The sequence below is a fragment of the Raphanus sativus genome, chromosome 5 (assembly GCF_000801105.2).
Source record: "Raphanus sativus cultivar WK10039 chromosome 5, ASM80110v3, whole genome shotgun sequence".
NCBI classification, from domain to species: domain Eukaryota; kingdom Viridiplantae; phylum Streptophyta; class Magnoliopsida; order Brassicales; family Brassicaceae; genus Raphanus; species Raphanus sativus.
This window is the reverse complement of record NC_079515.1, coordinates 4625935-4652647: the sequence shown is the minus strand read 5'-3', so window position 1 is coordinate 4652647 and position 26713 is coordinate 4625935. Positions and strand designations below refer to the sequence as shown.

General features: G+C 38.6%; 8 protein-coding genes and 1 pseudogene across 11 annotated transcripts; 4 read left to right on the top strand and 5 right to left on the bottom strand.

Annotated features, from left to right (window-relative positions):
- Positions 1-715: 715 nt before the first annotated feature.
- On the bottom strand, positions 716-3224 carry LOC108858010 (uncharacterized; annotated as a pseudogene).
- A 2986-nt stretch (positions 3225-6210) lies between these two features.
- On the top strand, positions 6211-7688 carry LOC108861262 (endochitinase CH25). The gene is made up of 2 exons (XM_018635095.2): positions 6211-6653; positions 7056-7688. Exons 1-2 carry the CDS (start codon positions 6239-6241, stop codon positions 7607-7609), a joined length of 969 nt encoding a protein of 322 aa, XP_018490597.2. The 5' UTR covers positions 6211-6238; the 3' UTR covers positions 7610-7688.
- Positions 7689-7730: 42 nt separating this feature from the next.
- On the bottom strand, positions 7731-8990 carry LOC108861263 (nascent polypeptide-associated complex subunit alpha-like protein 1). The gene is made up of 4 exons (XM_018635096.2): positions 8832-8990; positions 8598-8679; positions 8309-8430; positions 7731-8224 (listed from the first exon to the last, which is right to left on the bottom strand). Exons 1-4 carry the CDS (start codon positions 8886-8888, stop codon positions 7877-7879), a joined length of 609 nt encoding a protein of 202 aa, XP_018490598.2. The 5' UTR covers positions 8889-8990; the 3' UTR covers positions 7731-7876.
- Positions 8991-9162: 172 nt separating this feature from the next.
- On the top strand, positions 9163-12531 carry LOC108861258 (actin-related protein 5). The gene is made up of 10 exons (XM_018635090.2): positions 9163-9350; positions 9444-9514; positions 9701-9825; positions 10007-10051; positions 10154-10256; positions 10334-10443; positions 10531-10640; positions 10742-11270; positions 11339-11466; positions 11545-12531. Exons 1-10 carry the CDS (start codon positions 9250-9252, stop codon positions 12392-12394), a joined length of 2172 nt encoding a protein of 723 aa, XP_018490592.2. The 5' UTR covers positions 9163-9249; the 3' UTR covers positions 12395-12531.
- A 2687-nt stretch (positions 12532-15218) lies between these two features.
- LOC108857405 (50S ribosomal protein L10, chloroplastic) lies at positions 15219-15992 on the top strand. Its single transcript, XM_018631389.2, has one exon. It carries the CDS (start codon positions 15272-15274, stop codon positions 15782-15784), a length of 513 nt encoding a protein of 170 aa, XP_018486891.2. The 5' UTR covers positions 15219-15271; the 3' UTR covers positions 15785-15992.
- A 541-nt stretch (positions 15993-16533) lies between these two features.
- LOC108863155 (ankyrin repeat-containing protein ITN1) lies at positions 16534-19591 on the bottom strand. 2 transcript variants are annotated; one of them, XM_018637482.2, is made up of 4 exons: positions 19407-19591; positions 18483-18977; positions 17615-18024; positions 16534-17538 (listed from the first exon to the last, which is right to left on the bottom strand). In XM_018637482.2, the coding sequence occupies exons 1-4, from the start codon at positions 19429-19431 to the stop codon at positions 16708-16710; spliced, it is 1761 nt and encodes a 586-aa protein (XP_018492984.1). In that variant the 5' UTR covers positions 19432-19591; the 3' UTR covers positions 16534-16707. The 2 variants fall into 2 exon arrangements, with proteins under 2 accessions (XP_018492984.1, XP_018492985.1); XM_018637483.2 differs by lacking the exon at positions 19407-19591 and adding an exon at positions 19140-19257.
- A 1146-nt stretch (positions 19592-20737) lies between these two features.
- LOC108862301 (uncharacterized) lies at positions 20738-21540 on the top strand. The gene has a single exon (XM_018636390.2). It carries the CDS (start codon positions 20812-20814, stop codon positions 21364-21366), a length of 555 nt encoding a protein of 184 aa, XP_018491892.2. The 5' UTR covers positions 20738-20811; the 3' UTR covers positions 21367-21540.
- Positions 21541-22200: 660 nt separating this feature from the next.
- LOC108862300 (protein LNK3) lies at positions 22201-23936 on the bottom strand. 3 transcript variants are annotated; one of them, XM_018636387.2, is made up of 6 exons: positions 23746-23936; positions 23405-23649; positions 23155-23293; positions 22872-22994; positions 22627-22772; positions 22201-22505 (listed from the first exon to the last, which is right to left on the bottom strand). In XM_018636387.2, exons 2-6 carry the CDS (start codon positions 23635-23637, stop codon positions 22379-22381), a joined length of 768 nt encoding a protein of 255 aa, XP_018491889.1. In that variant the 5' UTR covers positions 23638-23649; positions 23746-23936; the 3' UTR covers positions 22201-22378. The 3 variants fall into 3 exon arrangements, with proteins under 3 accessions (XP_018491889.1, XP_018491890.1, XP_018491887.1); XM_018636388.2 differs by having other exon boundaries at positions 22201-22519; positions 23155-23296; positions 23746-23934; XM_018636385.2 differs by having other exon boundaries at positions 23155-23296; positions 23746-23930.
- A 649-nt stretch (positions 23937-24585) lies between these two features.
- On the bottom strand, positions 24586-26299 carry LOC108862297 (bifunctional protein FolD 2). The gene is made up of 5 exons (XM_018636383.2): positions 26132-26299; positions 25578-25761; positions 25339-25496; positions 25019-25231; positions 24586-24929 (listed from the first exon to the last, which is right to left on the bottom strand). The coding sequence occupies exons 1-5, from the start codon at positions 26240-26242 to the stop codon at positions 24699-24701; spliced, it is 897 nt and encodes a 298-aa protein (XP_018491885.2). The 5' UTR covers positions 26243-26299; the 3' UTR covers positions 24586-24698.
- Between the last annotated feature and the right edge of the window lie 414 nt (positions 26300-26713).

Sequence of the window (26713 nt, the reverse complement as noted above, 5' to 3'; positions counted from 1 at the left end):
TCCTTCCTTCCTTCCTATTGAATCGCTCTTTTGAACAAATCGTTTGCTTTTTTGGTCATATTAAGAATTGTTTGTTATAATTGCTTTGTAAACTAAAAATAGAATCAGCATTCTCCCTTACATATAGGAATCAACTCCCACCTTCCATATTCTCATATGTTTTTTTTTTGTCAACTAACTCATTGATTTAAAGAACAAAGAACATTATCTCCAAAAAGAATTGGTATAACAAACTTGTTTTTTTCCTGATCATTCACCAACTACTAATTAACCAGACATGAAGATCATGCCACTGATGTCCATCGCCTTCTTCATACTCTTTGTATCATTTCTGGCTCCGATCAAAGCTCAAGGTATCGTTGGCTGCGACACTCAACTTGATAAATGCATAACCGCGATGAATAAAAATGAATGGGGTCTCGTGCAAAAAGACTGTTGTCCCAGATTGAGAAAGAAAGGCCCTCAACCATGTATGTGTTTGATGTTTAAGTACCCTACGCTTAAAACTCCTGCTATGAGGCTTATCAAATATTGTCAAGCTCCGACTCCCAAGTGCTAAAAGATTAATATACAATAAATTAACAAGAATGTTTCGACCGAACTCGTGGACTAGCTGTCTTGTACTGGTGTCGTTTCTTGTTATAACTTTATGTAAACATGATTTTTATATAGTCAAGTAAACGTTTCTTTTGGTACAATGTATGTCATGACATCCCTAGTTGCAGCTTTCCCCTGCTGCAAACGAGTTGTTCAAAGATAAGAGATAACGGAACTCGTATTCGTGAGGCCTTACTTCTATTAGTTTGCTCAAAGACCACACACTTTGCTTGTTCAGCCACTCCATCACCGTTTCCTTGAGCTGCAAGCAACGTTGTCCTGGTGGTAGTTGTCTGCATATCCATTCAACTAACGACCCTTCGTCCTCTGCGAAATCTCGAAGACGCTTGTGCAAGTATCTCGGAATCACAATCTTTTTCCTCCCGGTGATACCTATGGAAGCTTCTAAGTACTCGGTTCTTGCTTTGATTAGTTCGTTCACCACATCTTCTGCTGTATAGACTCTCAACTGTATCATGCATACACAGATTCCTTGTCACTTTAGTAACCCTGAAGAAACATTTTATCTTACCGAACACATGGAGAAAAGGAGTGAACTTACTGCAGGCGAAGACCAATCTCCACGACAAAGCACGAACATTAGGTTCGGTTCATCGCATCGGAATCCGTACCGTTTGTGTGCATCAGTACTTGCAGTTTCCATAGGTTTGCGTGGACTGTGCAAGATGGATCCTTCAATATCTAGAGCAGAGAGTTCCGTTCCTCCCACGTCAACTGTTGCCTACAACACAAGTCAATCTGATTTAACTATGAGAAGTTTAACAAGATGAGTCTTCTTGTTATGTTAATATTTAATTAAGTAACCATTTTGAGAATGGCCAGTAGTTTCTCCTTTGATGAAGGTAGTCCATGTTCCAAAAATCCCTGCAAACAAAACTCATGTGTTTCAGAACTTGGTTTCAACTAAAGATAGTTATTGGAGCTAGCTAGTTACATTCATGACGCATGCGTTGTAGGTATTGATCCAGAACGCCAATTTTTTCTTGTGATTCAAGAAACTCAGATCGACTTTGCTCAACTTCTCCTTCAAAACCCTACACAAGTTTTGTGTGTTTTAAACGAAATCTTCAACAAGCAATAGATATTTCACGATGAAGGGTGTAGTACTGTGTTTAGTAAGCAGCCGCTTCTGTATCGTATTAACAATCGAAATATGGTTTTAACAGATATTTAAGAAGGAAGCTGACACTGAAGTACCTTAGATTGACAAGAGAAGTTGAGCAATCGTATAGACGACTGCAAGTTCGAGTGATGTGTATGAAGTTCTTGTTAAGCTAGATGGGCTTCACACTTAAAACCAATTGGTTTTAAGTGTGAAGCCCATCTAGCTTAACATGGTATCAGAGCCCACGATCCACAAAGTCTAACCCGATCCACATCGATCTGTGCCCAAAGCTGGCCCATCGATCCTTGCCCATGAATTCCGAGATTGACACTCAAAGAGCCATTATCTCGAGGGGGCGTATTAGACACAAAGTGTCCCACATCGGAAGTTGGAACTAATATTCACTAGTATATAAGATAGATGGGTCAATCTACTTATCACCAATTGGTTTTAAGTGTGAAGCCCAGCTAGCTTAACAGTTCTTGTACTCTCCAATGTCTCTTTGAGAAGTCCCCATCATAACTCCATAAGGATCAAGGCTTGATGCGTTCTGACCATACACCGATCCGCGTTTGAAAGAAGCGTTCTTCAGGTGTGAGAGGCTCAGCTTTGAAACCGTTCTTGAACCTTCTCGCTCACGGGACAACCTGTTGAGTTCCAGATAGATTCCCATCAAGCACTTCAACAGATCCTCTGATACTCCATTTGGTGTCGTCTCTTGCCCTTTCTTGCTATCTTGCATTCTTGAAAATGTGGAAGAACGGTGTCTTGGTGAGAAGGGATTGCTCATTTGAATGTTCTTGCTATCTTGCATTCTTGAAAAACTCGAAGAACTGTGTCTTGGTGAGAAGGGATTGCTCATTTGAATATCCTTGAAACCATGAGGATCTTCACAACTCTGTAACTTGGATCTTTGTTTTAGATCCTTAGATCTCATCTTTGGAATGTCACTGTCAGGTTCCCAAGGAAGATGATTCTGCCTTTGTAGTAGTTTCTTAGGAGTAGTCATCATCATCCTCTCTTCTCTTTCATCAAATCTGGCTTCAAGTTCTTGATTCACTTTCCTCTCACTATACACATCATGTTTCAGATCTTGGATTTGTTTCTCGAGGCAGAGTATCTCTGCCTCAACCGTAGCAAGCTCCTCTATTATCTCTTGAACCTAAAAAACCTCAAAATCATGTTACATTTCTTTCATTTGAACATTCAAAACGCAGAGTTTTTTTAAATCTATAAATAGACTTGCCTGAGGAGGAAGAAGCAGTAAAGAGAGACGAGGCTGAGACAAGACAGGACCACGTAGTATACCACGTAAAGCCTTGTTGAGTGCTTGCTCGTCCTCTAGCTCTCCTTGCATTTTCATCACATCTCTCTGAAGACGAAGTTTTTGTTTCTTCTTTAGCAAGTCACTCTTCTCTTCCAGTTCTATAGATGAGTTTTGACTTACTTGGTTTTGCAATTCCTGGCGGTTTAGACGGCGATGATGATCAAGAAGATCCGCTACACTTTGTTGACCTTCAAGTAAGTTTTTAATATTCATTTTGCGTTTCTATGGAGTCTAGAGAAAAAATGGTAACTAACTAACCATGTGTTTAGTGAAGCTATATAAATGGGATTAATGTGGTGAAGATGTGAGATCATAAGTAACAGTCGTGCCAGCAATTATAAGCGTATGATGTTTCATGCATTGGCTTGAAATTGTTTTTTCGGAGTACGAGAAAGTAGTCATGACTCATGATCGTGAAAGCCATTAACACGAAAGAGGTTTGATTCAGGTTAGAGAAAAGACAATTTTAATTTAAAATAAAAACAAAGCACAACATGGCTTTACTATATTTCGTTTGACTCGATATAAAAACAAAGCACAACATGGCTTTACTAATAAAAACAAAGCACAATTTTTTCCCTTTTTTTTTACAAAAACAAAAATCTGACTGGTGACATGAGTTATATATTATTTAATTTGAGTCATGAGTAGAACTTATTAGTAGAACTCAAAAATATTGCCTCTTTGTGAGGCTTTACTGTAATCTCATGGACCCGCTCAATCTCATCACTGTAATCTCTCTTTTATACAATCTTGAAACCACTAGGATCAAAATCTTGTCAGTTGTCACCATTCTAAACCCATATGTTTGAATCATTCCAGTGTTGTTGGATTTTGTATAGGTAAGATAGCAAGTTGAGGACATCAGAGACGTGCGGCTTCACGCATTCGAGACTAACTTGGGATCATTTCAAGGTACACCTGCAGTAAAGGTATTGCTTCTTCTTGAAATAACCTTCATAACATCTCAAGAGTGATTATACTAATATCCATATCAAAAATTCAAATATGCAAGATCTCTAACGTATCAACAATGGAAGTAAAGCTAGTCTGCCCGTTTGTGAGAAGAGCCTTAAAAGCGTTTTATAAGAAGGACAAGCCGGAGGCTAATGCAAACAGAGACAGTAGAAGTAGTAGACAACGTCGTGAAGCTAATAATGAACCAAGGGTAAATCCATTCACACTGCCCACTCATTTTCTTGTCTTTTCGTTTGAAAAGAAATCGAACACAAACCTCAACATGTGTTTTACAGAGACCTCTATGAAAACGGTAAGAAGTTTAGATGTCATGTCCTTGCTTAAGTGAGAAGAAGTCAGGTATCTTCATTCTTCTGTGCCAATATTTTTAGAGCTCTATGAGAACTAAGAACACCAAGAGCATCTACCTTTGTGTTTTAATATATGCGTTCATTATGAATTGTAGATGGGTACCCATATTGTTTCATTTCAAATGTGGGCAAACCAGCGTCAGAGCAATATTGAGCAGCACCAGTCCATTTTCAAAATCTATCAACCCTATTTTAATTAGTTATGAAAAAGATCTAATGTCAGAATTGAACTGCTGATTAACTATGATATTTATGATCATTCTGTTTTCTGAAAGACTAACTTTTATACATTCTTAATATTTGTTATATGTTCGAACAATAATCTTCTCTAGTGAGAAAAAACTGATTTCTTAATTCCTTTTTCGAAAGGAGAATACAAATTGGATCAAATTACTAGAAGATGTGACAAATTAGATGAACCTGGTAGTTGATTTCTATCAAGACTTGTACAAGAAGCAGAGGATGGACATATGATAGTGCTTTGTAACTGAGTCAGCAAAATCACATCAATCAAAGAGCGACGAATGTTATCGTATGCTGGAAGAGACTGAACCAAACAAATGGTGACTCATATTGTCATTGGCGGACCTACATTGTATAGGGAGGAGGCAGGTGCCCCACAAAAATATACAAATAAATCAATTTGCATATATAACAACAAGTTTTCCTTAGTATTGTTGGCTTAAATCCTTTGCTTGCCCCCTCTGATCCACGGTTCAAACCCTCCCAAGTCCTCAACTTCCTTTTTATTTTATTTTATGTCCCCACAAAATTATTTTCCTAGATTCGTCGCTGCATATTGTAGAATCAATAGTCCCATGTGACCAGATGCGCTGCCTAGATTATGGTTCATCATGCATGAATATTTCTGTAGCTAGGCATGAAATTCAAATAAGATCTAACATTAACGTCTAATATAAACACTATTATTATCTTTCCTGAAAGAGACTGCAAGCAGCCCACATAGATACATACATATTGGAAGGGATACCTAGTCAAAGACTCAAAGTGCTAGTTATGTATTACATGTAGAGAGATATAAAAGATAACAATGTAAAGTAGTTTCATATTTTCATATATATATATAAATGGATTTTGTGGTCCAGTGATAGTATCGGGTCTTTGATACAAACACATTTCAGATTCGATTTTTTTGCTGTAGAAATTAAGTTATTTTTCACCACGGTTATGGATATGTCTTGTACGAGAGTACCCGAAAGAAAGCATATTGTGGACTGTATTTTTCAACTAAAAATAGATATGTATCTTTAATAAATCTGAATTTAACCAATTATAATATATAACCAGTGCCAAGCAAGTTTTATCGAGATTTTAGTTTTCTCATAATTTGTAAACACTACACGTATGTTGGAAAAACATTATAGAATAGAAGAGAAAGTCATGATGAGTAGTTGGGAATTTTCTAATGCCATGGATGAATATTAAACATTTGTATGGTTTGGTCTTGAGTCACTATAACATTAATTGGGAAATGCAATACGTTACCTCCATTCTCGAAATTTCAATTTCACTTTTTTAAAAAGTTGATCCTGAACCGGCCGCCTCATATTCATAATTCATAATTACTTTTAATTCATAATTGAAAAACTTACGTACGCTATATATCTTGACTATTCTTGCAACAAGATATGTGAAAGAGAAAAAAAAATAAAAGGCAAACCTACCAGTACTGTTTATTGCCCATAGTCATACTCCACAGTCATGTATCTAATCTAACTATGGGAAAAATATAAATTGATGTGACAATTTAATTTAACACTCATCGATTGTCATGTCTCCTGCATGTTGTACTATAAATACCTCCACTTGCCTAAAGAATACCATAAAACTCAAAGCAAAATGAAGACTTGTCTACTTCTCTTTCTCATCTTCTCACTTCTTTTGTCATTTTCTTCAGCTGAGCAATGTGGTCGACAAGCCGGAGGAGCTCTCTGCCCCAACGGTCTATGCTGCAGCGAGTTCGGATGGTGCGGTAACACTGAACCTTACTGTAAGCAGCCTGGCTGCCAAAGCCAGTGCGGCGGTACTCCTCCTGGCCCCACTGGTGATCTTTCAGGCATCATTTCAAGATCTCAGTTCGATGACATGCTTAAACATAGAAATGATAATGCTTGTCCCGCTAGAGGTTTCTACACTTATGATGCCTTTATCAATGCCGCTAAGTCTTTCCCTGGCTTCGGCACCACCGGAGACACCGCCACAAGGAAGAAAGAAATCGCCGCCTTCTTTGGTCAGACTTCCCACGAGACCACTGGTAATCTCTGATTATTTTCGTTTTTAACATAATTATTGTTTTGATTTAGATGGAAAAAACTCAAATACCAATTAAAAAAATTATAAACAGGAATTATAAAACAATATAATTTTTACGTTTATCATTACCAGTTTTTTTGCTTAAAACGTTACAAATATAAGAAATTTTCCAAAATGACTTCTATATTACAAATCTATCAAAAGTTGATATACAAAACGTCACACATAAGTTTCAAACGCACAATTTCCCAAATTCAAAATTAAACACGTAATGAAGACAAATAAGAAGTTTAATAAGTAACGTAATAGATTGTACTTTTTATTTAATTAACAAAAGTCTAATTTGTTACGTTATTGTAGTTGTGACTAATAAACTAATGAAATGGACGATTGCATGTTGAAGGTGGGTGGGCCACAGCACCAGACGGACCATATTCATGGGGCTACTGTTTCAAACAAGAGCAGAACCCTTCTTCAGACTACTGTTCACCCAGTGCCACATGGCCATGCGCACCTGGTAAACGATACTACGGAAGAGGACCGATGCAGCTGACTTGGAACTACAACTACGGACAGTGTGGAAGAGCCATCGGATCTGACTTACTCAACAACCCTGACCTTGTCTCCAACGACGCAGTGACCGCTTTCAAAGCCGCGATTTGGTTCTGGATGACACCTCAGTCTCCAAAACCGTCTTGCCACGCTGTGATCATCGGCCAGTGGCAGCCTTCAGATGCTGACCGTGCTGCTGGAAGAGTACCGGGCTACGGTGTGATTACGAATATTATTAACGGTGGTTTAGAGTGTGGACGTGGCCAAGACGCTAGAGTCGCGGATAGAATTGGGTTTTACCAGAGGTACTGTAACATACTTGGAATTAATCCTGGAGGTAACCTTGATTGTTACAACCAGAGGTCCTTTTCTTCTGTTAACTCCTTCCTTGACGCTGCTATTTAATAAGGAGTACATTATGCAGCTTTGTATCCATAAACAATAAGTGATTCAGTATCAAACTAAATAAAACTCTTTGTCGTTATCTTAGCTTCACTTCTCATATTTGATCGCCAACACTTACCAATATTCAAAACCAAATCAAACTGAAATTCAATAATCTATGAGGTTTTTTACTGATACAACATTGAAAATCACTTTCAAGGAAACAAGAAAAACAAAAATTTCTGAATCACTCTGACACACGCACATTAAGTTGAAACGATTTTGGTTTTAGGTGGTAAGTTCCATGATGGCAGAGACAATATCCCCATCAGCAGCCTTAAGCGCCTTCACGGCCCTTGGCCTAGGAACTCCTGCTTGGGTCATCACCAACTCGATGTCCTTTGAGTCAACACCCTCCTCGTCAATCTCCTCATCATCATCTTGCACCACCGCAGCAGCACTCGAGGAAGATTCACCCTGCGAGACCACGTTGCTGATATCAGGAGCCTTGAACTGCTCCGCAGCCTGGGACTGGAGCTGAGAGCTCAAGTCCTCGATCTTTGCCTCTCCAAAGATCACGTACGTGTCCGATGCAGGGCTCTTGAACACATCAGGTTTTGATATGACAAACATGATCTGTCATGATATTCACACAATGAATCAATATATATTTTTGAATCTGTAAAATCTATTGAAAGAACAAAGAAAGAAAACACCAACGTTCTTGCTCTTCTTGACGGTGACACGGCTGACACCAGTGATAGGTTTCATCCCAAGCTTGAGCATGGCTTTGCGACTCTTCTTCTCACTTCTGCTTTGTTTTGACTTGCCTCCCTCTTGTCCTGTTTCACCAATCACATGTAAGAGCATTAATGATGCACCAAACAATAAACATATGTTTGATCAAAGGCATATCTATCTTACACATACTCAAAGCAGCATGAACTCAGTAACTAACAATATACAAGGATCTATACCCACAGAAGAATTAAAAAAGGAAGAGACCTACCCTCTGCATCATCATCATTATCATCGTCTTCGGAGTTATCCTCATCGTTGTCATCAACGTCCTCAACTTCAGGCTTATCAAGCTAGACACATCAATCCATAAATCAAACAAAAGTAAGACATAGGCTAAAGCTAAAAAAAATCAGATCTACAAGTTCCATAGCTTAAAAACACTAAGATCTGAGCGGCAATAAAAAAACAGTAACTGAGAGAGAAAGAAGATAAATCAAATTACATCGATCTTCTGCTCTTCCAGTTTGGCGGCGAGGATCTCTTTCTCTTCGGTAGTCATGATGATACGTGTCCTAGTTGAAGATTCGTGAAACTGTGCGGAAACCTTAAAACCCTAGAAAAGAAGACTATGGAAGTGAAGCTGACTGAGCTTAGTGTTTTTATCGCAAGGAAAATTACAAAGGCCCAATACTTATGTACATTGTCCGTTGGGCTTAGTTGCCGGATTCTCTTTTATTATTTAAAAAAATAATGATATTATCTGTGGGCCACGTAGTTCGATATTTGGGCTTTGGGCCCAATTTAGTACTTCCACTTGTTACCTTTCTTCTTCCCTCACCGGAGCACTAGGCGGGTGTCCGAATTAACTTATACGGACGACGACGGTGACTGAGGCTAACGAGAAGGACTCAGAAGCAGGCATGCCGATCGTTTCGAAGACACGCAGGCAGACTGATTACAAACTCTTTCCGCCTTCGGTTCCCATCGTTATCGATAATGGCGCCTCCTACTTCCGGATCGGGTACCTTATCCCCCATAAACCCTAACTTTTCATTCCATCTCAGTTTACTTTCAGATTCTGGTTAAAGTTTGAAACTTTTCTCGGTGTTTTCAGGTGGGCAGGAGAAACAGAGCCTCGTGTTGTTTTCCGCAATATCGTGCAAAGGCCACGCCACAAAGCTACAGGTCCTCTGATTATATGATGCTTCTTAGATTACTACAAGTGTTGGAGTCTCTCTTTAAGTTGATTGAAACTGTAGCTGGGGTTTAGAGATTATTATTATATGATTATGCGTAAAAGTTATTTCCTTGCTTGCATTTGCTTCCTTATTCTTATCTGTTTGTTAATGGTGTCTTTTATTTATGGTACAGGGGAAACTGTAACGATTGTTGGGGACTTTGATGCTGCGATGATGAAGTTCTTTGATTGCACTCGCTCTGGACCACGTTCTGCTTTTGACAGCAATGTTGTTTATCAATTCGAGATCATGGAATATGTATGGATCCTAAACCCTTTTGTCAGTGAATATTCGTGCTTCCATCATGTCTTTTTTTGTGAGCTTCTGCTCTCTGATGTTTCAAATTATAGCTCTTGAGATATTCCCTCTTGCATTTGTGTTCATTAGTTAAAGCATTCACTGACGAACTTGTGACACTTTTCTATTTCTCTGTTTTTAGATTCTTGATTTCGCCTTTGATCGTTTGGGGGCTAGTGGATCAGCGGTATGTACAAGATCTTTTTTTACGTCATCTTGATTTTGTGTTTCTTTATGGTCCTTGTAAGAATCCTATCTCTTGATTTAACGCCATTTGATGGCAGGGCAGATTGATCATCCAATCCTAATTACAGAATGCGTTGGCAACCCTGTTTATTCTCGTAGCAAAATGGCAGAACTGCTATTTGATACTTATGGAGTGCCTGCTGTTGGTATGACTCTTGTTTCCTCTGCATTTTTGATTTTCTTATTGAAACAAATGTTTGATATAACTCTCCTGCTCACACAGCATTTGGAGTGGATGCTGCTTTCAGCTATAAGTACAACCAAAGACATGGAAAATGTCGAAAAGATGGAATTGTTATCTGTCCTGGTTTCACTACAACACACACCATTCCTGTACGTCTCTGTGACTACTCATCCATTGGTCCTACAATGCTTTTATATTGGTATTGATCTGGTACATGGTTTTTTCACTGGTAAAAGTTTGTCGACGGAGAACCTGTTTATAAAGGATCCTGCCGAACTAACATTGGTGGCTATCATGTCACTGATTATTTGAAGCAGCTTCTGTCACTTAAGTACCCTTTTCATGCGTGAGTACTTCCACTGAATCTATCTATCTATCTCAGTGTAGCTCCCCACGTTTCAAGATTTTCTATAAATTTTGTTATCTCCATGTTCAATTTCACTAAAGGTCTAGGTTTACATGGGAGAAGGCAGAAGAGTTGAAACTAGAACACTGTTATATCGCTCCTGATTACGTTTCTGAAGCCCGGAAATTCCAGGAAGGAACAAAGGAAGCTGAAGAGAAAACAAGGTATTGGCAGCTTCCATGGATACCTCCTCCCGTCGAAGCCCCTCCATCAGAAGAAGAGATTGCGAGGAAGGCAGCTATAAGAGAAAAACAAGGACAAAGGCTACGAGAAATGGCTGAAGCAAAGAGAACTTCCAAGATAACTGAAATGGAAAACGAATTGCACAGCTTGCATTTCCTCGTGAAGCAACTCGACCAGGTCGAAGAAGATGACATTCCATCTTTTTTGTCAGACACGGGTTATGCGTCAAGGCAAGAGCTGGAATCTACCGTTTTGAAGGTGACGCAGGCGCTTCGAAAAGCGAGAGGTGAGCCGAAGGATGAAGCTGATGAGTTCGAAGAGAACACTGATTCTAGCGAAAAGTATCCGCTGATAAATATCCCTGACAATATGCTTACACCCGAGCAGGTTTGTCTCGATACTAACGTGAATTAACGCTTATGATGATCTGGTTTTTAACCATTTGCTGCTTGCAGCTTAAGGACAAGAAGAAACAGCTATTTCTTAAAACAACAACAGAGGGACGGCTAAGAGCTAGGCAAAAGCGTAACGAGGAGGAACTTGAGAAAGAGAGAAGAAATCAATTAGAGGAGGAAAGACGTCGGTATGTATCCATCCAACTCAATAGTTTTTAATAAAAAAAAATGAGTGGAAAGAGTAATCATCTTCTTCTGGTTTGTAGTGAGAACCCAGAGTTCTACTTAGAGGAGATGCGAGCTCAGTACAAGGAAGTGTTGGAGAGAGTCGAACAAAAGAAACGGCTGAAAACAAACGGTTCAAACACAAACGGGAATCAAAAATCTGGAAACGTGGGGCGTGGGGAACGACTCAGCGCTGCGAAGAGAGAAAGAATGCGTCTGCTGACAACAGCAGCGTTTGATAGAGGCAAAGGAGAGGATACTTTTGGTGCTAAAGACGAAGACTGGCAGCTCTACAAACTCATGAGCAAGGATCACGACGAAGACGACGAAAGACCTGACTCAGACGAGGCTGAGCTAGCTCGTTTATCGTCTAGACTTCAGGAGATAGACCCAACGTTCGAGCAGAAAGCAGAAGGAGAGACGGGACAGACACCAGGGGAGGCTCCAGGTGTTCGTCCGCTAACAGAGGAAGACTACAAGATAGTGATTGGTGTCGAAAGATTCAGGTGTCCTGAGATCTTGTTCCATCCTAACCTCGTTGGGATTGAACAAGTGGGGTTAGACGAGATGGCCGGTGCATCGATCAGAAGGCTACCACACGGTGATAAAGAGTTAGAGGAGAGGCTAACGAGCTCAATACTGATGACCGGTGGGTGCAGCCTCGTACAGGGGATGAAAGAGCGGTTGGAATGTGGGATTAGGATGATAAGACCGTGTGGGTCGACCATAAACGTGGTTCAAGCTGAGGATCCAGTACTGGACGCATGGCGTGGAGCGTCTGCGTTTGCTGCTGAGTTGAGCTTCTTGAGGAATGCATTTACCAAGAAAGATTACTACGAGAAAGGTGAAGAGTGGCTTGGGAGATACCAGATTCAATACAACACTTTGTGATCCCTCCTCTCCCTATTGTCGACTTGTCTATTTGGTCAACTCTTTAGCTCTCTCTATTGTTATTTGCATAACTCAGTTCAAGGATGTTGTAGATTGAATATAAAGTGGTTTGGACAATTTACCAAATATTTTAGTTACGGATTTGATATAAGGATGGCATGGCTTAGGTTAGGTTCGTTTGCTTAATTTGGTTAAAGTAGTTTGGTTTTCGGTTAATTTAGATCATAATTTTTTTTATTAAATTAAACCAAAGTTTGGGTTCAGTTAATTTGATTGTGAAAGTTATGTGGAATCTAATTGAATTTTTTATTTTCTGTTAGATTTGGTTTAATTTGATTAGAAATTAGGATAAATTTGGTCAATTTACTCGAGTTACTAATTATAGTTAGTTCAGTTAGTTTCCCTTAGAATTGGGGAATTTTCAAAAATACCACTTTCAAGGTACCATTATTCATCTTTACCACCACTAAAGACACATTTTCAATAATACTTTATTTATTAAAATGATAAAGACTCTTATATCTTTGTTTTTATATGTTTTTCAAAATTCTAATCCCAAGTTCTAATTCCTAAACTTCCAATTCTAAACCCTAAACCCAAAATCTTCAACTCTAAACCCTAAACCCTAAACTATATACCCTAAATTTAATATCCTAAACCCTAAACCCTAAAGTCTAAACTATAAACCCTAAATTCTTAACTCTAAACCCTAAATCTTAAACTCTAAACCCTAAACTATATACCTTAAACCCTAAAACATCAAATCTATATCCTAAATCCTAAACCTTTAAATCTAGACTCTTCATTAAAAGTAGTAGTAAAAGTGGTTAGTGTAAACATGAAAAGTGGTACTATGAAAATGGTATTTTTGACAATTTCTCCTTAGAATTTGATTATTTTCTAGGAAGAAAAACTTAATTAACCGACTATTGAACCGAATTAATAACCGAACAGTTATATTGAACCGAATTCATAACTGAAACTACTTGCGTAAAGTTTCTGTGATTCAAAGAAGTGAGAATTATTTTGTAAACTTTCAAATTACCAATCATATTTTATCTAGATTCTAAAGTTAAAGTAAGAAAATTAAAAAAAATGGTTATAGTAGTTTTGTTTTCTAAAGCATTATTATGTAAACTATAAAAAAAGTTATTATCTGTAGAAAGATTTTCTATTTTTATTATTTTCTTTATTTAACTTTTACAACTACATGAGGCATATCTACATCAAAAACTCTTCGATTCAAACTTCTACAGTAATTTTTTGAAAATACAGTCTAACAAATCATCCAAAATATCTATTATCTTTTGTAGTATTGAACATTTTTATTTATATTTTTCTTGTTTTTTTTCGTTTTTTCTTGTATTTTACTCCTTTTTTGCTTATTTTTGACTAAGACTCAAAAACAATAGACCTAAAAACTTTATAAATTAATAATGGTGAAATTTTAGTATTTTATTAGTTTAAAGAACTATTAATTTAATAAAAAAAATTAAAATATATATATTGTCAAGTGATGGCAGTCTGTCAAATCCGATCAAGTTCATACATAAACAGTTTTCGACTATTGAAGACCTATACATATAATTCACAAGACTCCTAGAATTTCAGTGTTGTGAATGAAAGTTCTTTGACGACAAAAAAAAAGAATAAAGGTTCTTCGCCTTAGATTTCAAAAATTTTTAGAAGTTATTTGGTCAAACACTAAACAGATACTAAATAGAGAATATCATACAAGGTAGCCACTTTTTTCTCTTCTAAAATGTTTCAAAAGAAAACTTTCAAATTTATACATTCGTTTGAAGATTCTTTAATCTTTTTTTTTGGTGTATGAAAAATGACATGCAGTTTTATTCAATCTCTAACACATTAACACTAACCAATAACGATCATCACAAAAGCATGTTATTTTCTTTCATACAATAAATAGGTATAACTATTTGGGCAAATCTCTAAAATAGCAATTTTTAAGTTTTGTCACAAAAATAGCATTCAAAAAATAAAATGACCAAAATAGCACTTTTTCATTTTGAAAAATTTAATATTATTTTTTATTTTTAAATATTTGAACACATTACTAAAACCCCACTCCTTAATTCTAAACCCTAAGTCGTAAATTAGTTAACCCAAGAGTTATAAATGCATATTTACCCATCAATAAAACTTATTTTGGTCATTTTCTTCTTTGTGATGCTATTTTTGTGACAAAAAATTGATTTAGTGTTATTTTTGTTTTTTTTCTCTAACTATTTTTGCCACATATATTTTCTATTCATGTTTGATATTTTGCATTTTATTTCCATGGTTACTAAGAAATCTTTGCATAATGTTCTATCCAAAATAATATTTTTAAATCAATAAAATTAAGAAATTAAAATATTCATAAAAGAATATTAATATTAATTTAAACTTAAATTTTTGATTTTTAAACTAATATTACATTTATTAATAAATATCTATAAAAAAATTATACTCATATGTACGGACAAAACACCTAGGAAAATTATAGTTTCATCTAATACTTACTATGTTTTAGTAGAATAAGATCTAGGTCAATCGTATGGTTAACAAATTTTTCGGTTAGATTGTAGTTTAATTTAGTTAAAAATTAAAATTTGAATATCTTTGATTAATTTGGTTAGCTCAGTAAATTAATGGTTGGTTCAGTTAATTCGACTGAGAATTTGATTTTTTTTTTTTAAATTAACAAACTGAATCGAATCAAACCGACGAATCGAACCGACGATTTTTATTAAAAGAATGGTCGAATCGAACCGACGAATCTAAACCGAAAAACCAAAGTGTAAAACCTCTCTCCGAATCAAACCGAACCCTAGCTTTCCCCTCATTTGCGCATCATCATCATCTCTCAGCGATATGTCCAGCCTCAGAAGAGCCCTCCTGGTCGCAGGCAAGACGAAGCTCAACCTCCAGAACTGCCACTTCATCACCGGGATCAACTACAACGGCCTCACCGTCAAACAACTTCAAGAGCTCCGCGGGATCCTCCGGGAGAACAGCAACACGAAGCTCCTCGTGGCGAAGAACACGCTGGTCTTCAAGGCCCTGGAAGGGACCAAGTGGGAGTCCCTGAAGCCGTGTATGAAAGGCATGAACGCCTGGATCTTCGTCCAGACCGAAGACATCCCCGCGGCGCTGAAGACGTTCGTGAGTTTCCAGAAGGAGAAGAAGCTGTTCGACAACAACTTGGGCGGGGCCGTGTTCGAGGAGAAGCTGTACGCTCCTCAGGATTATAAGGTTATCGAAACGATGCCGTCTAAGGCTGATGTGTATGGGATGGTGTTTGGTGCTTTGCATTGGCCCGGGTTGGATCTCGTCAATACGTTGGAGGCTCCTGCTGCGTCGGAGACTGAGAGTGCTGCTGCGTAGAGGAGTTCACTAATTTATCAGTGAGCTGAAAAGAATCATCCTTTTGTGTTTGTTCTTCTGGATCAAAGATAGTATTTTTGTCAAAATAAAAATTTGAACTTGGCTTTTTCAGACCAGTGTTTCTTGGTTTTGTTATAATTGGATTTAGATTTCTTGTTTTGTACTGTTTGTTTGAAGTGAATTTGCTGGTTGAATGGTTAAATAACAATACTTGGTGTATGTAGACTTGAGATCCTTTGAATCCTAACATGTTTTAGCCTTTCAGGTAAACTATTCTAGAACTAGAACCATTGCATCACCAACTTTACTTCCTTGAAATGTATTGTTCAGAGTGGATACCTTGAAACTACTAGCTACTTGTTACAGTGCTTTCACTTCCAGACTTTGTCTGTGTGTTCTTAGGGATTTATACTTAGTGTAGAAAGTCTTATTCAACGGTTGTTTTGCTACTACTTGTGAACAAGTAGTGACTTGTTGGAATGAGAATTGTCCTTCTAAACCAAAGCCTTGCTTCATTTTCTTTTGGTTTTGCGGATCATACGAGGAAGCAGTACACTGTAGCATTTTCAATCTAAGTTAGATAGATAGTAGTGGCTATGTAGAGAACGTACGCAGCTCCCTAACCTTGGTTCAAATATATCATTTATGATTGGAATCATCAAGAATACAAATCATTTTCCAACTAGAGAACGAACTATTACTTGTGCATACATCCACCCTGAGGCTACTACTCTCTTTCTTGAATACAGTTGTTAACTGAAATTTGGAATAGTAATGATTTGAGCAGTGTTTTACAACGTTGTGTGACAAATTGTGTTTGCCTCTTGATTGTTCAGGCTTTTTGATACACAAAATCGTCTAAGTCTAAAGCTCTCTTCAACCAAATATATTTACATGATTATTATATCTTCATTGCATCATCTTTAGATTGCAAAAATTGGATCAACTTCCGAGTTGGAGTAATCCGAATGATGCCACGAGTTGGAACCGCTCCTGCGCGCACTCTTAACCTTCTTCCTCATCGACCTCGTCCTCTTCGACTTCACCACGTAGTAAGTCATGGTTCCAAGAACACCAGCCATTATCACACCACCTACAACCGTCACAAGCTCAGCCGCCCACTCGTTCTTACGCCCTACCACTATGTACGACGATGCAAGAAACGCTACAGACGTACACATGGACGCCAGCCACATCAGTTTGTTGATCACTTCCACCACCCTCTTCTCAGCTTTCGTCTCTCCCCTCACCAACGTGATCTGGACCACCACGACCGCCAGAGAAGTGAACAAGGCTATCGCGTTGAAGATGAAGAAGATCTTGAACGAAGCTCGCCCCACCACCACCGCTGATCCATCGTTGTTGTCTCCTCCAGGCACCGTGAATATAGCGGCGAAAGCTACGGTCGCGAACAGCACGGCCACGACGGTCACCGAGTTGGTCGCGTTGTTGATCCCTTCTCTGTGTAGTTTCCTGAGTTCTTTGGAGATGTTGTGCACGTTCTTGTTCGTCCTTTTGGTCTGTTCGAGCTGGATATGAACATCGTTCTTGATCTGCGTGACGGTGCTTCTCAGCTCGTCTCTCGGCTGGTTAAGCTCGTTCGCTCTAAGAGCGCCACGGCGAGCAAGACATTCTTGTATGTACGAAGATTCTTCCGAGAGTGGAAGCCCTTCTGCAATGTCGAGTGCTGTCTTGCGTTCTCGGGTTAAAGCATTGGCGTTTGTATCAGGCAGTGACAACAACAGCTCCACAATCTGCAAACAACATGCCAACATGTGTGAACAACCACAATTAAAAAGATATACCAAAAACGAAAACTCAAACCCTTACCTCTGCTCGTTTCTTCCTGGTGGCAACATGTAACGCCGTGTTACAAGACTTGTCAGGGAGCATAACAATGGCGGGATCTGCATCGAGGAGCAGTTTCACCACTTCGGAGCTCTGTCCTTTTACAGCCATGTGAAGAGCAGTTTGTCCCTTCTTGTCGACACGTCTCGCCAGCTGAGAATCCTTGGCGAGCAGAGCTTTGATGACGTCTACGTGCCCTTGTCTTGCAGCTAGATGCAGCGCATTCTTATGGTTAGACCGAGAAATCTCCAGCAGATTCCCAGCCTTGGATAAGAGCTGGTTCACAACTTCTGTATGGCCTCTCATAGCTGCAGACACAAGCGGAGTTGCATTCGATGGTCCAAATGTATGGCTTAGCGTCGCATCATGATCTAGCAAGACCTCAACAATAGCTGCAAGAAACAACCATTTTTAATATTCACATATTCATAAGGATTTTCAACCGAACCGAACCAAAATTTGGGTTAGTTTGGTTTGATTCTGAAGGTTTATAAGAAAACTTCGGTTTTCGGTTCGATAATTGGTTAGTTCATTTTTAAAAACTGTTAACCAAATGTCAAACCGACTAACCGAACTAACCAATATTCCGAACCCAAGTAACTTAGCTACCCGAAATTATCTAAAATTTTGAACTGAACTAACCGAATTAATCAAAATTTTGAACAAACTAACCGAATTTACCCAAAATTTTAATCGAAACATAATCGAAACCAAAAACTTAGTTTAATTTTAGAAAAAAATTCAAAAACCAAACTACGGTTCAATTCAACCGCGAGATTTTAGTCGAACTAAATTATCCGAACTCGCAGGCCTAATTAATAGCCTATCAAAGAGGTGAAAGGAGCATTACCATGATGGCCTTGAATAGCAGCAATATGAAGAGGATCATAACCAGAGCGGTTCTTCTTAGCAATACTCTCTCTACTCGAATACTTCAACAGCTCTCTGACAACATCAAGATGACCTTTATCAGCAGCAGTGAAGAGCGCGGTCTCACCTAACTCATTCACCTCGTTCACAATCGAAGCCCTAATCTCCGCCACCTCAGCGTCAAACTCTTCCCCGCTCAGCGTCCCTTCCATCTGAGAGTTAATGTCCTTGAGAATCTGCTGCACAGCAGCTAGATCGCCGCGCTGAGCAGCTAGGTGAAGCTCGGTGTCGTTGTGACGACCCGTGACTTGCTTCACGTACTTCTTCTTCCCGGCTTGATCCATTCTTTTGCCCGAGTTGGACAGAACCAAAGCTGGCGCGGTCGCTGTTGCGGAGGGTGAAGGTGTTGGCGAAGGATCGTTTTGAGAGTCGCTTGGCTGTAGAATCATTCCTCCTTTCTCCATATCTATGTCTCCTGAAGAATTCAAAAAACTTCAGTTCAACGACCTTAGTAGATCTTGAATATATATATATATACACACACGCGTCTATGTGACAGAGATTTAATCATTCACGTCAATCAATTTGGATTTAAATAAAATAATAGAGAGTTCATAAGTGAAGAAGAAGCATGTGCCTGGTTCGGTAATCAACAGACAAGACTCGGGACCATGGAAATCAGCTTGTCTGAAAAACGGTTGAATTATTCTTTTTCCGACAATCACGCAAGTAATCAATCAACTGCCAAACTTGCGAAGAGAATAATATTTCAGGGCTGCCTTAAAACTAAGTTTCCAGCTCAACACAAAAATAAAGTAGATATCTTTTTTTCGATAGATCAAGATTCTAGATCGTATGGAAAAAGACTGATGAAACGTTGAGAGAGATGCGTGTTTTGTGTTACCATCTAGAACGGATGAGGCAGCCATGAGTGAAGCTCGAAGCTACAAGAGATGGAAGAAAGAAAGAAAGATGTGTTTGCTGTGTTTGTTTTGTTTGAGATGTAATTGGGGAAAGATAGAGAGAGAGAAGGAGGAGATGGGAAAGTGAGAAGAAGGTTAGATGGAAAAGGAAGACTCATGTCCATGTGGTCAAATCCACTAGAATATTTGCTTCTTTTCTACTTTATTTTATTAAATTAGTCTCAAGCTTAATATATTTTATGAACTTGCCCTTTTAAAGTTATGGGTTCGCAAAACTTTCCACGTACTTTGTTGTAGGACATACAAAGCTTTTTCAAAAAAATAAAAACTTAATTCCAACTTGTACATTTGTTTGGCAACTCCAACTTGTGTCTTGTATGCATATAATAATTGTCATAATCACTCTTAACTAGTTCTCTACTAGACTTTCATTTTCAGTTTTTTTTTTTGTTGCTAAAATTCAATTTTTCAGTTACCTCCATTGTATTTCTATTTTCCTAAAATAAAAGAATCCAATAGGCAATAGTACATATTATAATATTTACTCTAATACATGGAAATAAGTAACATTTTAAAAATAGAAAATGCTATTATTTTCTTTTAAAAAAACTTATTTCCATCTTGTACATTTTTTTTGGCAACTCCAACTTGTGTCTTGTACTGTTGTACATATAATAAGTGTCTTATCACTCTTAGCTAGTAGACTTTCATTTTTCCAATTAGCACCATTGTATTTCTATATTTTTCCTAAAATCAAATAATCCAATAGGCAACAATCCTAATTAAAATATATACTCTAATACATACAAATAAAATAACATTTTATTAATAAAATAACATTTTATTGTTTTCTTTAAATTAGAGAAAATAATACTTTTTAGTTTAGACTAAAAAGTAAAGGTGGATTAGAGTATATCTTTTGAAAATAATAGAAATAATATCAGTTAGTTGAAGATGCTCTTCCTAGTAGGCCACTGATAAAGTCACTCCCTACAGGTTGAATTCTGCGATTGTTGTTATAGCTTTGATGATTAGTTTAAACTTGGCTTTTGAATCTGTTGATGGTCTTGTAATAGCTTTGATGATTAATTTAAACTTGGCTTTTGAATCTGTTGATGGTATAATATTTCTTTAAGTAAGTTACAGACTGTAACGATTGAAATAAATATAGTATTTTGCTTTGCTTTAGAGGTAATTAAGTGGATGTTCACTAGTAACCTATTAAACTTTCCAAGGAAAATGAGTACCACTCAATAAAAAATGTAGGCACTTATAATAAAAATAAAATAAAATAATGAAAATACAATAAAAAAAATTCCTTATCCGAAAAGGCAAAGGAGGAGAGTGAGTGAGAGATAGAAGGAGGAGACACGAAGCTCTGCAAAAATGGCGATAACACCTCTACGCATCACGACCCCTTTCCCATCTCAACCCTTTCTCCCAACCAGAAAGCTCTTCACCGTCGTCCGCGCCACCGACGTCGAATCAACGGAAGAGACTCAACCCGACTCAACCCCAACCGAAGACTCCTCCTCCTCCGAGGAGTTCGAGTCCCGTCTCTCGAACATCCGGCTCAGGTACCGAAGCGGGACGGGGAAGAAAGCAGAGGTGAGGAAATCGAAGAAAGGGTCCTCGTCGTCCTCATCATCAGCCGGTTCGAAAAGCTCGGGACTTTACTTGCCGCCGGTGAGTCTGAAGGAGCCGGTCTCGGGCGGGTTGAAGGTGGAGTTGGGGTTTAGCCCTTACACGGAGCGGCTTAACGGGAGGATGGCGGGGCTAGGGCTCGCGGCGTTGCTTCTGGTGGAGCTGGCGACGGGGAAGAGCGTGTTGAATTACCACACGCCGTCTGTGGTGTGGCTTCAGATCTATTTCTTGGCGGCTGTTTCTGCTATGTTTGTTAAGATTGAGAAGGAGAAGGTTAGTGTTTGGCCTAAGGATTAATAAAGGTCTTGAGATAGTGCATCATCGGATGTGAAATGCTTTCTTTTGTGGATTGAAAGGTGTATGCTTTTGTAACGTTTGAAGTAATGTAATGTAATTTATACTTGCATAATTTCAAGATTGTGGATACAAATATATTTAAAGGATCTCACTTTGGAGTGTGAGTTTGTTCTTCTTCTTCTTGTTTCTGTTCTTGTTGATGAGATGGATGCAACCTCCTAAGGCTAGATTGAAAGATGATTTCATATTCAAAGTTGTCGGCTACAAAAGAGATCAGGTCAACTACCAAATGTGATAATTAACTAAACATATGTTTTTGGTTGGCGTGTCTTGGGAAGAGAATACTACAAAAATTTACAGACTTTCTTCAGTCTCTGATGTTAACACATCGACGACTTTGAAACCAATCACATTGTTTTTTCTTGCATAGGACGTGATGATGATAAGATTAACACATGTACTCAGAAGAGGGATTGAGAATTTATGTGCCTAAGAATGAGTAGTAGCTTGTTTATGAAGTGGAAGGCAGTAAAAATCAGCCGATGCTCATTGCTTCTTTTCTTTTTAAACCTTTCAAATCGTTTGTGTGGAAACATTCATCGGCTCCTTTCTTCAGTGTTTCTTTTTCTTTTTCTTTTTCTTGGATTTGCTGGAATCTTACAGGTAACAGAGCTAACTCTCTGGATTACTCAGTTAAAGTCAAGCAACAAGTTCATGTTTTTTCGGAGTTCATACTGGTAATAGTTGAACAAATGCTTCCAAATTATTGAAACATGTACTCTTTTTCATATCAAGTCTTAAGCCATTAAGCATTGTTGTCACACACTACTAAGGTAAAACCAAAGAAACTTACTGCAGGAAAGTTAAAAAGAACCAGATCCTTATCAAAACTGACTGTTTGCAATATACACACACATATATATATACACATGAGGAAACACAAGATTCCAATATAGGAGGAGAGCTGAAGAGACGAGAACGGTTGATCTTTGATGATCCAGCAAACATAAGCTTACTGTACTCTTTCTGATAGAGGAAAGTTGCTTATGTTGGATTCCATCTTGTTGAATGTGAGGTTTGCGATGGCTCTATCGATTGAGTTTGTTTCAGATTCAATCTCTTCTTCTTCTCTACTCATCCTGCAATCAAATAACTGTCACTCTGATCAGTTTCTAATTCCTGTGAAAAAACACAGATATTATCTCATTTCATGTGTGGTTTTGAAAAAAAAAAAAGAAGAAAAGAAGACCTGATGTATACCTGGTATTATCACCACCATAACCATATCTGGATGCTTGCATATAGAACTCTTCTGAGTTAGTGTTGACTGAATCAAACTTCTCTTGTGAGTTTCTTGCCAGCCGGTAAAACGTATCCCGGAAACACTTTCTTGTCTCATCAGTTAACTAGAAAGAGAGAGTTAAAAAACAAACACTTGGTTAATTTTTCCTAAAGACCAAATCCAAAGTTTCAACAAATCAGATCCATTGTAAGCGACAACTCACCTTTTCAGAAGCTCTCTGCAGATCCTGTAACACGAGTTCTTCAGAAGACAGTTCATCACCATACTGTGAATCAAACATGTTCTCTTCAGTAGACAGGTCCGAGATTGTAAATGGAGCTTCCTCCTTTTAAAAGCAGAGAAAAAACAAAATATAGCAATCTTAGGTTTTAATAACATCAGAATCTCTAAAAGTACAAAGAAACCAGAGCATAGACCAGCTTCAAATTAAATAACAGTTGAAATATAATGTAAGAAAAGTCAACTTTTGGCGACAAATCTCTTACCTTTAGAGGCATGTCATGACAATGGAACATGTGAACATCCCTGCCACCGTACATAGAGGAAGAAGACCCAACACAGTTATTGCTATTGAGCGCACGTTGTACATCTCCATCATCCCCTGGAACATCCTCCAAAATTGAACTTCTTCAGTAAAACCGGAAACACAAAGAGACACATAAAAAACATAAGCATATGCAGCAGACACTTGTTTAGTGATGATGATGATCAAAGAAAGAAAGAAAGAGGCTTTACAAGAAAATATCATCCATATGTTCGATTCCTTCGAAATCATCAAGTGTAGAAGCCCCACTCGTCCTCATACCCATCTGACTATACAACGATCCTTCACCATCGTAATCGAAACACTTCTCTGCAGCTTCAGGGGAGTTCATGCTCCACCCACCCCACATACCATTAGACGACGACTCTTGATAATTAGGTACAAGAAGCTCTTCAAACTTCATTCCCGTATAACAACAATCCATGATCGGATAGATCTGTCATAATAACAAACAAAAGCTAACTACTTTCAGAAACTTACGAGAGAATAAACCTGAAACATCGAGTAAAAACGGACAGAGAAAGGAACTCACTTTCAATGAACCGATGAGAGACTTTTTGATCAGAGACAAACCAGAAACTCAGATTTAGAGAGAAGAGAGAAGCTTCAGATTCGAGTGTCTTCACCTGTAAGTAAAAAACGACCAAAGAGAAAGGAGAGAGGAGACCAATGTGTTCTGTTTCTGTAATTGTTTCAACTTCCGAGGAGGTAAGACGAGCAGCAATCAAACAAGCGCGTGAGGTAGAGAGCGTGAGATAGATCTTGTTTTAGTGGCTCAGAATTCATGGACGAGATTTGTGGCTCAGATCTCTCCTCCATCTAAACCTCTCTTCTCATTGGCCCACGTGTACTCCACTGCTTTCCTTTCTTTTTAACACTCCGAAAATGACCCTCTCAAGCAATGACTAGTAGTGTGGTTGTTAGAGGAGAAATTAGTCATTTTCTGCTAATAGAAACGTGTCTTTGCTCGACTTATATCTAGTTAGCACGTGGCGAAGTGTTTGTGGAGAGACTAACACGTGGCATGTGATGAGCGGCGGAATGGCACGTCGGTATTATCCAGGCGAAGGGCATATGCTGGAAAGAAATGGTATCTAGCCGTCTTTCAACTCCGAAGAGTAGGACAAGGCTTAATGGGCTGAGGCCCAAGACTTACAAGGTTGATAACACCCAATCCAACGTGCTTCAAGTAGTTGGATGAGGGATGGAAGCTGAACTTACTAGGAGAGCTTAGAGGGACAAATTACGCTGAGACATTGCGAGTTCAGGTTCATGCTAATGGCTTCTTGTACATAAGCTTTTTTTTTAATTTATTAAAATGATGCTAAGCCTCATGTTGTGTACAAATTGGCGGGAAAACAAACAATCAAAGGACAGGCAAACTTCAATTTATTTTAGAGGAATAATTGTGTTATGAAAGGGAGAGCTTAATTATATAATGGATAAACTTGAGATTCATTTATAACATACAGTAGGATAGATATCTTACTGGCCAATGACCCGCTTGGCGCCGTCTAAGGTGTTCCTCAGCAGCATTGCCACGGTCATTGGACCTACACCACCAGGGACCGGAGTTACGAACCCTGCAACTTTACAAGCCTCTGCGTAATCCACATCTCCAACCAACCGGTATCCTGATTTCCTGCTCGGGTCGCTCACTGCATTGGTTCCAACATCGATCACCGCAGCCCCTGGCTTAATCCAGTCCCCCTTAATCTGAAAATGCAAGACCAAGAGTGAAGTGTTATATCTTACAAGAAGAACTAGACTGTATTATCTTCTCAAAGACCAAGTGAAAAACTCACCATGCAGGCTTGTCCGGCTGCAGCAATAACGATGTCAGCTTCCCGTATGATAGCCTCAGGATCTCTGGTGTGGGAATGTACGGTGGTAACAGTAGCATCAGCCTTGAGCAATAGAAGCGAAACAGGCAATCCAACGATGTTGCTCCGACCTACTACAACAGCTCGTTGCCCTTTTATCTTTATGCCACTTCTTACTAAGAGTTCCAAACATCCCTGCACACAAACAAACAAAACACCACAACCTCACTAATCAATCGCAGATGCTTTCTTGGCACTTGTCAACTGAAGATAAACCAGAAGCTTTCAGGAGTAAGTAGTACCTTAGGGGTGCATGGAAGGAAGAGGGGTTCTCTGCCTTTCATGGCTAGCTTACCAATATTCAGAGGATGGAAGCCATCTACATCTTTATCAATGCTGATTGCACTTAAAACATTCTCCTCATTAATATGTTTCGGCAATGGGAGTTGAACTAATATACCTGCAAAAATCCAAGTACATTTATAGTTAACTGAAGTTATACAAAAACCAAATATTTATTTTTTAAAAATAAAAGGTTAACCATGAACATCAGGATCTGAATTGAGTAGATGAACTTTGGTTATAAGATCAGCTTCAGAAACATCCTCTGGTAGGTCCACATCAAATGATTTGATCCCAACCTCAGCACACGCTTTCCTCTTCATAGTCACATATGTCTGTGAATCTTTCCGTGCCCCAACTATAACTACCGCTAGTCCTGGGACCTGCTCCAAGGTAAAAAAAATATCAGACTCAGTTTGAAGCATAGCAACAAACAAATTTTAAACCTTTTGTTACAATAACAAACCATAGAATTTGAGAGATGTGACTATAGCTGCCTGCCTAAACGCTACATTGAATAACTAAAACTAACTTTTAAGTAAAAGTTATAATATTTCAATCATCTTATTTTGATTCAATCACGGTTCGGTCAGGAAGAGGAGAGAGTGTTATACTGACAAAAAAGACACATCTCAACATTAAGACACTACTGATTCTATAGAGCAGTAGTAAAAAAAGTAAAATCGTTTCTTTTGGATCCTAAACAGTGCCTAAAACAATGAAACTAAACTGACGATTAGGGTGATCTCTTACCTTGCCGTGTTTCTCAGATAGATCGCGAACTTCCTCGGCGATCTCTGATCGGATGGTTTGAGCAATCGCCTTCCCATCGATTATCTTCGCCGTTTGATCAGATGAAGCCATAAGCTTTGTTAGGTGTGAGTGTGACACAGTGTATCGGTCAATGATAAAAGGAGCAGACTATTATTGAATCTGGATCCAATCCACGAATAGGAACGAACACTTGTACACCTGCAACCAAACAATGTATAGTAATTTTCCGCCAGATCCAACAAAAACGACAGCTGAAAATAAATAAAACGGCGTCGTTACAGTGTGGGTCCCGTCGTAACATTCACGAGGCTTTGTCGCGGTCACGACGAAACCCCCCAGACGGCGTTAGTTTTAACCTCGCACGTAACGGCGAATCTTTCCCTCTCCTCCCAGCGTTTCACGCAACAGTAAGTAAAGTTTTGGCGGTAAATCGGGGTCAAAGAGGGGTACGTGTCGAGATCTCAATGGTCGATAGCGCGCGTATACAATTGTATACGTATACTCGGGTATTGTTTTTCCCGCGCAAGATATTATTCTTTTCTAGGGTTTGCCGCATCACAA